The sequence below is a fragment of the Anastrepha ludens genome, chromosome 6 (assembly GCF_028408465.1).
Source record: "Anastrepha ludens isolate Willacy chromosome 6, idAnaLude1.1, whole genome shotgun sequence".
Classification (NCBI taxonomy): domain Eukaryota; kingdom Metazoa; phylum Arthropoda; class Insecta; order Diptera; family Tephritidae; genus Anastrepha; species Anastrepha ludens.
Genome location: NC_071502.1, coordinates 88,556,507 through 88,570,489, shown reverse-complemented (window position 1 = coordinate 88,570,489; position 13,983 = coordinate 88,556,507). Strand labels below are relative to the sequence as shown.

Below are 13,983 nucleotides of genomic sequence, written 5' to 3'. Positions count from 1 at the left end.
TTTCCACTGACTTCACATTTGCACATGTGGAATCGCTTTACAATTATTTTCCATTAACTTCACATTGGTGATTGATTTGCATGTACACTATCGGAAGTAATAAAATTGATATCTCAAAACATTTTGATTTTTTTCATTAGCAAAAAATTGAGTTTGACATCTTAATAAAAACCACTTAGCGGCAGCGTGACATATTGAAACTTTTCATGTATAGGTAGCAGTAAAAATACACGTTCGTACGCATATTACGAGGGGTGCCTTTTATATGCCGGGATTAGAGAACAAAAACAAATTTTAATCATCGAAAATCACTTTATTGTTTTTCAAAATATTCCCCATGAAGATCTATACACTTTTGCATGCGTTTGAACCAATTGTCGAAGCACTTTTGCCTCTCTGAATGAGGTACCTCCAAAACATGCATTCTGAATGCCGCAACCGCTTCTTCAGGTGTCGAAAAACGTTGACCTCTCAGTTTGTTTTTTACGTACGGGAATAAAAAGAAGTCATTCGGTGCCAAGTCAGGACTATACGGCGGATGACGCATTAATTCGATGTTTTGGGTGCTCAAAAATGCAGTTGTTTGAGCCGATGTGTGAGAGCTCGCGTTGTCCTGGTGAAGAGTGATCCGTCTTTGGGGATTGGTTTTCCTAATTTCTTGGAAGACAACTGGCAAACAAATGGTTGTGTACCACTCAGAATTTACTGTTCTACGTTGTTCTAGTGGTACGGTTGCTACATGTCCAGTTTTTCCGAAAAAGCAGGCGACCATTTGCTTGGAAGTGCTTCGTGCGCGAACAACTTTTGTTGGATTTGGCTCATCTTGAAACACCCATACAGTCGACTGCTGTTTACTTTCGGGCTCATACGCGTAAATCCATGATTCATCACCTGTCACGATGTCATAGTCGTGTTTCGAAGCCCCACGATCGTATTTTTTGAGCATTTCCTTCGACCAATCAACAAGAGCCTGTTTTTGAGCGATTGACAAATTGTGTGGGATCCAACGCGAACAAATTTTTTTGACAGTCAAATGTTTATGCAATATTGAATGTATGCTGGTCCCACTAATGCCTAAGATTGTCTCAATCTCTCGATAGGTCACATGACGATCTTGCAATATCAGTTCGCGCACAGCATCAATGGTTTTCGGAACAACAACTGATTTTGGACGACCTTCACGAAATTCGTCTTGGAGTGAACTACGACCACGATTGAATTCACCATACCATCGATAAACACTGGTCCTTGATGGAGCTTCATCACCAAAAAATGAATTAAGTTCATCCATGCAATGTTGCTGAGTTAATCCACGCCGAAAGTTGTCAAAAATAATCGCACGAAAATGTTCACGATTTAATTCCATTTTTGGACCGAGATGAATCTTTTAAGTTACTGTACACAACACAAATGGAGCTGGTATTTCAAAACGTTCTGAGTACGTAAAAGCCAAAAAATGTCAAACTTTGCGATACAGCTGTCAGTTGCCAGATTGCAACACCAGGGTTGCCAAATCCCGAAATATAAAAGGCACCCCTCGTATTGTTTTTAAAATGAACTTTTGACGTTTTCTCTTTCAGGGTCACTCTAGAAAGGAATTTATAGGAAAATGGGATTTTATGAAATAAATCTCCATTCATTGGGAATTTTTGTGTATGATTGAAAGCTTGCATCCATAATCCCTATTTTTTAAAATGGCAATAATTTTTTTTATAGTTTTGAGCCTTTCTTTGTCGGATTTTAAAAAAAGTATTCAACAGAATCCTTCACAGAAACTTAAGTATTAAACTTGCTTCTTCCGGCTTTAATTCGTCATTTCTGCATTGGGTTATCTTCTATTTGTGTAATAAACTTTATGTTGTTACAAAAGATAGAGAGTGACGTCGTTCACTCTCGTAGCTTATCTCTTTCCTAGAGTACCACAAGGCAGTGTTCTAGGACCGCTTCTTTTCATACTTTTTATAAATGATACCAATACTTATTTTTCTCTGACGAGACGCCTACTTTACGCAAATGACTTAAAGGCCGTTTGGATGTTATTATTGGTGTTTCGAATAATCGGTGCTTACACTTTTTATAATTGGGTACAAACTTCAAATAATTTTCACAAATTTACTGAGGAAAGTAGTTTTGAATATCTGAAATTGATTATGCATTAAAAAATTCAGAGAAAAACTTCATTAAAAAAATTTTAAATTTAAAGCCTTATAAGGCCTCCAGTTAGAGGAATTTTCATAACAAAATTTATCTTGATTTAGCTTTTTCAGCCCCCATCGAAGAAGAAAGTGTTAAGAGATGGCGCAAAAAGTGTCATTTCTTTCATTGAAATTCTAAAAATCAATTTAAAAATATTATTTATTTAAGGCATATGTTTATTCGAAGCCATACAATTTTCCTTTTTTCAGATTTTAATGATATCTGTCATATTACAATACCCGCCAAATGAAGCGGTTTTAGCATTTTCAAGTATGGCGATATTTATTTTATATGAGTCACCTTGTACCATGCAAATAATATGGGCAGAATAAATACTAAAATCACTTAAATATCAGAATAGACAATTGAAACACAATTCTTTTTTTTAATTTCAGGAAATACATCTATAGGTAAAGGCACATAATGTTAATAAGCAAAGATCAAATTAATCCAATTGGGCATAAAATGGCTTTTAGAGGTCATTTGTATAAAATTATACAACGAGAAAACGAGGCATTTTTTTACATTGATAACCGAACGCATGTACGCATTGAATTGCCATTTCTAAAACAAATAATTTTAAACTTAGTTTTTTATTTCATTTTTTTTTAATAATTTTTTTTTTTTTTTTTTTTAATTTTTATTTTTTATCTTTTTTATTTCAAAACCATTACTGCGCTTGTAAATGCGCGCAAACGTATCTTAAATAACGCAAAATTAGTAAATTCACAACGTACAAGTATATATGCATGACTGCATATACATACTTATACATATGTACACATATATATCTATATGTACATAGGTATATAAGTGCACGCATTTCTATAAGATGAATGAAAACGAAATTACTTAGCATGCTTGGCTGGCCGATAAAATGAGTATTTCCATTATTTAAAAGGGTGTTCAAGTACGTAGACATGTGCAGGTAAAAAGCGCAAACAAAGCCTAAAAATAACAGCGTATACCGCTTAGCAATTAGATAAACAGAGCTGGTGAAAAAATGTATCGTGCAAAACTAGTGATTTCTCTAGAGAAGCAAACTAATCTGAATGCGACTAGATTACTAACAGTCTATGACTATGACTATCAATTGTCATAGAGAGCAGAGGATCTTAGAGTTATAAAAAACTAACTTTTTAAGTCGTTCAAATTTATCTACATTCAATACACTATCCAATGATAGGTTGAAAACATTTGTATCGGTATTTTAAACGTATATACGAATGACTTAAAGAAGAATTGGCATTTTGTTGTTGTTGAAGTGGTTGAGTATTTCCACTGAAATAATCATAATTAGTGACCAGCACCGTTTTATTACCACTGTCCTCGTGTGATGATGTCTTTTTTTCTAAGTCAGATCCATTTAGTGAGGTCCAAGTATAGCAGCAAATTCTTTATCTCGATGTCTGAGATCTCATTAATTTGCTGTAAGAAAGGCTTACTGAAGGAGCGAAGTCATGCCCTAGCTAGCCCTGGACATTCACATATGTAGTGGAAAAGACTTTCATTCACCCCTTCGGCTTGACAGCTTCTGCAGATGGGATTGAAGGGGAGGTTGCGTCTGGCTGCATGATCCGCTACTTTCTAATGACCTGTAAGGGTTGCAGTGATGCGTGAAATGTTTGGTCGAGAACATCCTAACAGGTGATTCGTCCTTGGGATGTTGTACGACAGCCATGTGTTTTTTGTTGTAATACATGTGGTAAATTGCTTCCATCTTCTTTTGGCTAAAGCATGATAGTGTGAAGCAATGGATGCTTTTATTGTGTTCAGTGGGTGGAGACTGCCACCGCCTCTGCTATGTCTAGTGTCGAACCTTTTCTTGCTAGCTCATCCGCCATGTAATGTTCCTATGACCGGGAGCCCATATCAGAGTAATTTCAAGCCAATTACTAAGTAATTCTGGTTCCTCTCTGTACTGTAAGACTATATTGGATGAAATGGAGTTGGAGTCTAAGGCTAGACTTCCATAAGAATTGGCATAACAATTCATGAAATTATTTTCGAAAAACTTCATCTTTTATTGCTTCATACATTATTGGAACTCGTTCGGGCGTCAGAAATAGGTGTGCATGAAAGAAATATTCTTTATTTGATTATAAATAAAACCATAAGTAAGTAAGTGAGTAATGTGCACTATGCGCCTAAAATTTATAGTTTTAGAGCGATAATTAACTGAATCGTTTTCAGCTCATTTTTTGAGCTTTGAAATCAATCGCACATTACTCTTTTCCCTTACAAAAAATTATTTGTTCATGCAGATCTTATTTTTAAAAGTAATTTATTTGAAAATGTGTGGGGAACGAAAAAGTCCATATATTTGATGGACGCTTCCTTCTTATAGGTGTATGAAAATTTTATTGTTTTTCATGATACTTTGAGCTTTAAATTTCTATTAAAATGAAATGTATTATTCATCGAAGGAATAGTAGATATGCGGGTCTAAAAGTTCATATAAATAATGTAAATCCATCAACCATTAGCTCAAAATTTTATTTTTTTTAAATAGGCAGCATAAACTGCTGTAGAACTATTTCACATAGAAACACAAATTCTGCACCTTCAAGTCCGACGTACACGCTGCCGTAGCAGGTGGATTTGCCACATTTCTGTGTGTACCACTTGACGACTGTATTCCCCGCGGGCTTAAATTCATGTTTTTACAAGCCTAAGGAAGTTCTGGTATGCTGCATGGCTAAGCTGACCAGATGCTCAATAGCATAAGGTCGCTTCTAACCTAAAGAACAAACGCCTTTTGCAGCCGCGCGCTCAGTGACCGGCGCTGGGAACTTCCCGAGGCCTTTAAATTGTATATGTCAAAGTAGCATCCCCCCTCGTTCTCCCCAAACCTTCCCTTCTCATTAGTCCTGGCTATGCCTCCACGCGGTTTGGAAAGCTCGTCTTCAGCTATGGCTGTTCAGGTTACCAAGGTGTACCACGTAGAGGTGAAAGTAGGAATTGAGGTCGTAAAATGTTGAACGCATGTAAAAAAACTCCCTTACAACCCAAGCAGAAAATTATAGCCTGTGGTGTTTTAGATGACACTAATGAAAAGTATCTTTGCGAGCGCAAAAGATCTGTCAACTCCTTCAGAGGTATGCCAGATACATCCCGGGGACCTGTATCACACAAGATACAAGATCTTTGGGTTTTTTTATTTTTTATTTACTTATTCATTTATCATCAGTGAATAAAAAAATTTAAGATTGATAAATTTAAAGAAAGAAATGCAAGTCTTATACAAATATTTTGGATGCGATCTATCCTATTTATGTACATACTGCATACTCCAAAAGAGACCTAACAAAAGCAATTAATAATTTTTTATGTGCAAACGCAAAAATCTTTTGTATAAGTTTGTGATTTCGTGGGTTTTGCATCGAAAACTACTCCTAAATCTTTAACCGTGTCAACATACTTCTGTTGAGAACGGGACATTTTATAAGTTATGCAGCATTAAACTTTCTGCAATACATGCAATGACAACATTTATTTATGCATTGGTTTTATAAGAAAAATAAATTAATAAAATAAATAAAAAAAGAATGCAGCAGAGTGACGGAGAATACTTTCACAGACTTCAGCCATACAGTTTTCGATACCCACAGCATACAACTTTCCATATTCTAATGAGAGAAGAATTTATAAGGAGTGCCACAATCTTGGTAAGCAGAGAGAAGTCCTCGACTGCACTTTTGTCATAGAAAAAGCCTTCTCTAAAAAAATCTAGATTTCGGTGTCAAAAAATTGTGGTTTTCTTTATTTGCCATACCACTAATTTAGTCACATAGCACAGTGAAGGCATAAATACAAGCAATAATTCCCACTATAATAAAATCTATCAGTTCGAAACCAGTGCATTTCCCTGCAGGGTATATAAAAATGTCTCACATCACACATCGCTAATAAAATAGTCATCACTTAGTAGCAATTTTCGACGACAATATTTTAAGTAGCTGCGAGAAAAAAGATGCAGTCAACGTGGGTGAACTTGTGTTTCACAAACAAAGCTCTAAATGCACGCTCATTAACCTCTAAACAACTCTCATCATTACATTAAAAATGTCCTTGCGTTGATATAAAATTAAAACATAAATAATGTTGTATGCACGAAGGCATACGAAGGCGCTACTCATACGCAGCTAAAGTGTCGAATGCTTTCGTGCATCACTCCCAGTGCTTGACACACACGTCGCACTTAAGGGCATACAGCGCAATCTTAACTTGCAAGCATTTTGTGGCTATGAATTAAGCCGCCTGTTTTTGTTTTTGTGTAATCATAAAGCGACCTAACAATGTCGTTATGTCGGAGAGGTTTGCGCAAATGCATGCAATGCGATTACATCCGGAATCATAAGCCATTTGCGCTTTAATAAGCAAATTATCTACAGAGGTGCGTGCAATCGAACTGGCAGCGTGCAAGGTAAAAAAATTTTAAGTAAAAATAGAGAAGGCATCACAAATCAAGTTCAATGAATTTTCAAACGAATAACAGATAATTTGAATTGATATTGAAATATTGAAAGACAGGTTTCAATCAATTTTAGGCAATGCAATTAAGGCAAAGGAAACATTTTGGATGATTTTTTTTTTAATTACTATTAGTAGTAGTTTGTTGAAAAAAAAAACAATAAATCATGTTTTAACATTAAAAAAAATAAAAACAAATTAATTTTAAAGTAAGTAATAGTATTTTACTTTAATTTAGTATTTTTTAGTAAATATTTTTCAGATTTTCGAGAAAAAAACGGACAATTAATTGTTTAAAAAAATCAAGATTTTTGAAGAAATAGTCCTTCGGTAAGCACGATTTTTTTATGTTTTTCAAAAGCGGAATAAATTTTACCAATCTATTTTTAAGTTACAGTGATCAGTTCAAAAAACATAGTTTTGAGAAAAACGCATTTAAAGTTTTGCTATAGATTTAATATTTCTTCTTAAACCTTTTTTTTTTACTTTGAAACAAAAAAAAACATTTTAAGTAGCTTAAGTAGAGAGAGCGGAATAAAATAAAAAAAAATTAAATAACTAAATATTTTTAATATAAACTCATTAAAGCAATCAAACCAATGAATATAGCGAATAACGTCTAATTTTGTTAATTTTTTTTGGAAAATATGTGTAAAAATATAATTTTATTAGAATCAGAAACTCGCTAAGGGATTAATACACACATTTTCATTACACAAAGATTTTGTAATATAATTTTTGACAAATTGGAAACTACTGATAATTTCTTCTTTACAATTTAAAACAATTTTTGCAAATTATGGGGTTACGTACATCCAGAATTTTCAAAAATAATTTTTTTACAGATTATTATTCTTTATAGTTTTGGGCGTATTTCTGTGGAAGTCGATTATAAACGTTCCCCATAGACATAAAGTAATGGTAGAAAATGTAACTGCCCGACGAGAATTTGATGCGCTCAGGTAGCTATCCTTCGTTTGAGGCAGCTGGCCGTTAGTTTCGGAGCCTTCCAGCCTGTCGGTTCTTTGGTTATTCTGAAGTATGTATAAGGACAACATGCGAGTATGTGTAGGATCGATATGCTAGGGTTTATGGAACTAAAGGTTAGTGGTTTAAACTCTTGCTTTAAGTGCGCGCGACCTCGTGCGAAATGGACTTGAAAGTTTAAACTCGTTTTTCTCGAAACTGCTTTTTCCGGCACAGTATGCATACATTTTTTAATATTTTTTGATGCAGTTTTTTTTTTAATATTCGAAAGTGTTTTCTGTATAGTTGTCGAGCCGGGCTTTTGATATTTTTATTAAAAAATTTTATAAACATAATTAAAGTGTGACATTTATGACGTCAAACGAATACTTTTTTTTTTTAATGCCGTAAATAGCAAAATTTTTCGAAATTCAAAAATACGGCTCGACAGACTATAACTACAACTTTATGTTACAATAATTTTTTTACATTTTACAAATCCATCAACATTTCAAGGAGAAATGGTGCAAACCGTTTAGCACCTTTTTTTCATTGTACTTTGGGTCACGTGATTTTTTATGTACTAATTTTTGTAAAGAAAAATTAAAATAATTTTTTTTTATAAAGTTTAAGTACTCATAAACAATGTATGCAAATTTTTTATATTTGTTTCTATTGTTATCCCTTCTAAAAACAGTTTTTCTTTTAGCACATTTTTCGCGCTGCTGGACGTATGTAACCCCTTGAGAAAAGAAAAAGCTTCTTTTCCAAATATTCTACAACATAAAACACATTCATCGAGTTTAAAGAACGTTCCCTGTCAGAAATAATCCAAACAAAAAGTTTAGCCACGAAGAAATTAAAGTTAAAAGAAATTGAGAATTAAGTACTTCGTAGCACCTCCGACTTGTTTTGTGACTTCCTTTGATTCGTATAATTGACTAAATTTGCATATTTATCTGGAAAAATAGAGTACTTTTTCACAAGACTTTAAAATTTGATTTCACACTTCTTAGCTATTTCTGGCTTTAAAAAGTCCGTCAGCCTTTTTCAGTTCTATCCAAAGATGCCCAATTGGGTTAAAGTCAAGAGAGTGCGCGCTATTTTGAAACATTCACTTTTTCTTTTTTAACCAACTGCTTTGCTAATTTGGAAGAGCGCTTACGATCGTTATCCGGCTTAAACTCCGATTTTAAGGGCATTTCTTTTCTTGCAAAAGAAATCATAACTCTATGCAATACTCTCACATAGTCCAAATAGCACACATTTTATCTTATGTCCAAAATATTGGATCTCTTCTTTCCTCTGAAGAACATTCCCACACCATTATTGATTTGCCAGCGTGTATTTTGTGTATCATCGGTCATCGATCATATCGCACCTAAATACAAAAGGGGCACAACTCAAAATTTTCCACACTCGAGCTTGACTTGTTTACAGTAGCACAGAAAACAAACTATGTGACATATCACGCTGAATTTTGCCATGTAAGCTTATAACAGTCCTACCAAAAAACAAAAAATTTATTTTTTCCATATGTCATCCGCGGACCGTTTTATTGATAACGTCTCGTTCATATTTGAGCTTCTGCTCATTTTGAGTTGTGACCCTTTTGTATATTATTTAGGGTGCGATATATTGTTTTCCGTCAGACCCAAAATATATTTATTTTTTTTTAATCCGTTCTTGGCACATTTTTTCAGTTTCGACAGAAAAGTTGTATTCTTACAAATCGAAGCCTTCTTGCTTTGTTCAGTAAACTCAACAACGGCACTTCTCTGGATGTTCTTACTATTAATCTGGTTTCTACCAGTATATATATAATTGTCCGCCTTGTAACTTGCAAGCTTAGCTCAGTTTTAAGCTCGTTTGATGACAAAAAAGGCTTAACAGTGCGATTATTTATGTTTTCACAGAATTTTACATTTTCTTCCTCGAGTTTCCGATTTTGGTGCGTCATGAATACCATTAAAAATTGCTTGCTTTATGCATTTCACTAATTCTGCTTTTTCGCCATGGTTTTTTCTAGTTTTGCTAGATTTTTCATTAATATGACTTCTATATTTTGAGGAAAAAAATTTAAATTATTAAATCATCATCATCAATAGCACTACATTCTTTTGCAGACCATTGCTTTCACAACTACGGTTCTCCACTCCGATCGATTCTCTGCTACGCCTTTCCAGTTTGCGATCCCTATTTTCTGCAAGTCGGCTGTGACCTCATCAACCCAGCGTTTGTTTGGTCTACCTCGACCTCTACGTCCAACCACTTGCCTATGGTACGCTATACTGGCAGCTCTCTATCTGGGCATTCTGCACATGTACCCCAGCCATCTGATTCGTTGATTTTTGAAAAAGCGAATTGCGTTTCCATTTTGAATCAAGGTACCGAGTTCGTGATTGTATTTTATAAGATATGTTCCGTCACCTCGGCAAAGGGACCATATATTTTTCGCAGTATGTTTCTTTCGAACTTCAGTATTTGATCGATGTCTGTTGTTTTAAGTAGCCGTTACCATCTTTTGAGCTTTTGATAGCAATCGAGACTTGAATAATTTTATGTTTGCAAATAATGCTCGATTTGCCTTGCTTACTCGGTCATTTATTGTCATGCAAGTGCGAGAATTACTGCTGATGAGGAGACCTAAATATATATTAAATACATAATTATAATAATTTTTTTTCTAAAACTTAAAACATAATAAACATTATGAAGAAAAACAGTTTTAAATTATCATACTAAATCGCTAAAAAATTGTGTTGTAATATAATTATTATAAAATAAAGCAATCCAGGAACTGACTTCACTTCAAATATCGTATTATTTTATTTTTGCTAACTTACTTTTCAATCAACCTGTTTTGAAATTTTCAACTCGATTTTTTTTTCTAATTTTCTTATTTCTTTTCTATTCTCGTTTTTCAACAGATGAGGTGTGCCTGCATATATTGGGTGGATAAAATGCTAAATAAATCCTTCTACCATTTGGGTGTTTTAATAGCGAAACATCCTGGCTATTTCATTATAATTCCGGTGTTGCTAACGATGCTCTGCATGACTGGGTAAGTGTTTTTTACTCCCAACTAATTATACTCAAATATACAAGGTGGCGCAAAATTTATCTCCCTATTTATTTAAAAAAAATGTATCTCCCGTTTTGGAAACGACGTCGTGGGTCAATAATTTTTGGCACGTATAGACTAGACAGAAAAGCAATGCAGCGTGTAAAGGTTGAAATAAAGGTTTGTAGTACTTAAAATCGTTTTTTTTTTATTTAGTAAAAAGTTTGTTCAAAAACGAAATTGGATGATTAATATTGCGCCACCTTGTATATACATATATTTATGTATATATTTCTGTGGACTTTCATCGAGACAATAATAATCGGCATAGTACCAGCTTTCTTTGAAAAGTTAATGAAAGACAGCTAATAAAATTATAACAAAGGAAAAAAATGTATTCCTCTTAAGTGCTATGAGAATGGTTAGGTAGGTAGGTAGGTAGGGTGGTTGTCGTAAGACACACTTAGACCTTCGGCAGGTCCATTGTGATACCACTGGAGCTTATCCTTACTCTACGTGTTCCTTTTCAAACCATCCGGTTGCTTTAATAAACGAGCAGAGCTTCGTTAGTTTTAGATGGGATATATCCGCTACATCGGTTAGAAATGCTGTATCGAGAGTGCGCAGCCTTCTCATAGCTAGGCTTTCACACTCACATAAAAGGTGTCTGACTGTTTCCTCTTCTTCTGTATTTAGACAGCTTCTACAGAAATCGAAGTAAGGTAGTCCTAACCTTCTAGCGTGGCTGCCTATTAAACAATGACCAGTTAATACACCTATCATTTTTCTTATAGATTCTCTGTTGAATCTTAGCAAGATCTTGAGAATGGTTACTCATAATAATATAATATCTCAATTCACCTTTTTCATGCTATATCTCTTTTTTGAATAATAAGTACAAGATATATTCCTGTGAATGGTTGCGTTGGTTTTATGTATCCATTTAGGAGTTAAATATGTATGACAAATTCCTGCTTTATGGCACTTCCTCAAATCGTCGTAGGTAGGTAGGTAAGTTAGATGGCAAGCGTACCACGAGTACACTACAAGTGGCACTAGAGTGCCGTTTTAATACCACACTGCGATACTACTACCTACGAAAAATTTCAAAACTTATAGGAAAAAACAATTACAGCACTGGATGCTGCTAGTGAAGTGGAGAAAAAGGATCTAGACTGGAGAACTGCCTCAGGCTATCCCCGAAAGGCATCTCAAACGCCTAGCCGCCAGACCCGGTCATTTGCAAGTAAAGTGTTCAACAGTATTTTTCCCCGCAGGACTTCCACAGCTTCTGCAATGAGGGTTGTACCAAGGTCCAAGCTTCTTCGCATGAGTTCCGATCACCCGGTGACCGACGACTACCACTCCTCCTTACAGGAGTTGACCTGAAGAGAGCTGCAACAAGGCGGCGATAGGGCTTTGATCGCAGTTTGACTATTGGAAAAATTGTTTATGTCTAAATGTATTTGGGTCTAAAGTCTTGGAAAAATGGTAGCACAAAAAATTTTATATTATTTTTCTAATCTACTCCATAGATTTAGATACAAAAGTTAGTTTAGTTAAAATATTTTACTTTCCAGATTTTAATTATTTTTATTTCGATTTCTATTTTCTTTTCCAGCTACCAACAATTAAAATATCAAATCGATCCCGAATATTTATTTTCACCTATCAATGGAGAGGGCAAGGCTGAACGCGCTGTCGTTGAAACATTTTTCAAAGTGAACTACACGCATCGATTCAATGTGGGGCGCATAACAAGACCTGGTGAGTCTATTAATCAAGTGATGAGTGATAAGTTTTATTTATATAAAATTAGCTTAAAACATAAATCTTATAAGCTATTTGTGTTAGGAGCTAGAACAGCTACGCCTTAAGCTCAATAATTTCATAAAATTTTCCATTCTTATATGTAGGTAAATTTTACTTTAGGTCCTCTGATAAAGTTAATGATAAATATTGGTTCATTTAAGGAATTTAGTTATGAGTGGCATTGATTCAATAGAAGTGATAAGCGATAAGTGTTCAGCAAGCCTAGAGTTCACAGTTTTTAACGAACCATACAAGACATAGATGGCTGAGTTACGGAAAAATATTTGCCTAGCTAAAAATTTCTCACCACTCAATAATGTAAGAAAAATGCGTATCTACACTTTATTGTGCATTCAATATAGCTGTTGAAAGAGCGAAGCTCAAAAGCTATTTTGAATATCCAAAATATTACTGATGGTATATCCCCTAACTGTTAGTTTGAGAGTATCACTGCCATGACTAAGTTTATCAAAGTCTGCAGTACCAATTTTCCCAAAAAAAATTTTAAAAATATATATATATTAACTTATCACAAATAATTGTTGTCAACAATCTGCATCCCCGCATTTTACGTTTGTTTTCAGATTCTTCCCTGCCATAAATTTGTACCGTGTTAGTGCACTTTTTTCGCATAACTTTCGTTCATTTTATTATTCTGTCCATAACCTGCGCAAAATATGATGCAATGACGTACAATACACTCGGTGTGTTTAATAAACAAGTCTTAATGCAGGCAGTTTTATTACTCAACAATTACAAGTTGTAAACGAAACGATTATCGTGGCAAACCATATGTCACATTAAGGCAGCAGTCACTAGTGGGGTAATTCACGCCTGCTTATAAAGGCCGATTTAATCTAAATGATGAATGGGTAAGCGTAGTGAATCAAATAATTCAGCAAAGTAATAAATAATCTACAAATCTTTGGCGGAATTTCGAAGCAATAGTCTAGAAAATAATATAAAACAAAAAAAAATCCAACTATAAGTTGAAAGAAAAAATAAATTTTAATAAATTAATTTATAAAAATAAATACAACAATTAAAACAAAATTAAATTAATACAAAACTAAAAAATAATATGAAATGAAAAATGGAACTAATTAAAAAAACATGAATTAAAAAACATGTGAAGCAAAGCAAAATTAAATAAAATGAAATAAAACTCAGGTAAAAGATAAAAACTGAATGAAATTAAAATTTAATTAAACAATTAATTTTAAATAAAATTAAGAAATAAATTAATTAAAAAAACAATTTAATTTAAATGAAAAACATTAATTAAAATAAATAAAATTGATAAAATAGTAAAAAAAATACAATAATATAATAACCTTAAGACAATCGTTCAACTGAATTAAAATAATAAAAAATAAAGTAGAATAAGACAAATAAATATTAATGAAAAAATAGAAAAACTAAAATAAAATTCAATTTAACTAAAGTCAAACACAAATTAATAAAAAAAATTA

The 13,983-nt window shown here is 33.6% G+C and overlaps 1 protein-coding gene across 2 annotated transcripts in view; it reads left to right on the top strand.

The window, feature by feature from the left end:
- LOC128866053 (patched domain-containing protein 3) overlaps window positions 1–13,983 on the top strand; it is a 120,488-nt gene that overhangs the window by 78,097 nt on the left and 28,408 nt on the right. For both annotated transcript variants that reach the window (XM_054106532.1, XM_054106531.1), the window contains 2 exons: window positions 10,566–10,699; window positions 12,321–12,466. In XM_054106532.1, the coding sequence (XP_053962507.1) occupies window positions 10,566–10,699; window positions 12,321–12,466 (280 nt within the window). The remainder of the gene's footprint in view (window positions 1–10,565; window positions 10,700–12,320; window positions 12,467–13,983) is intronic.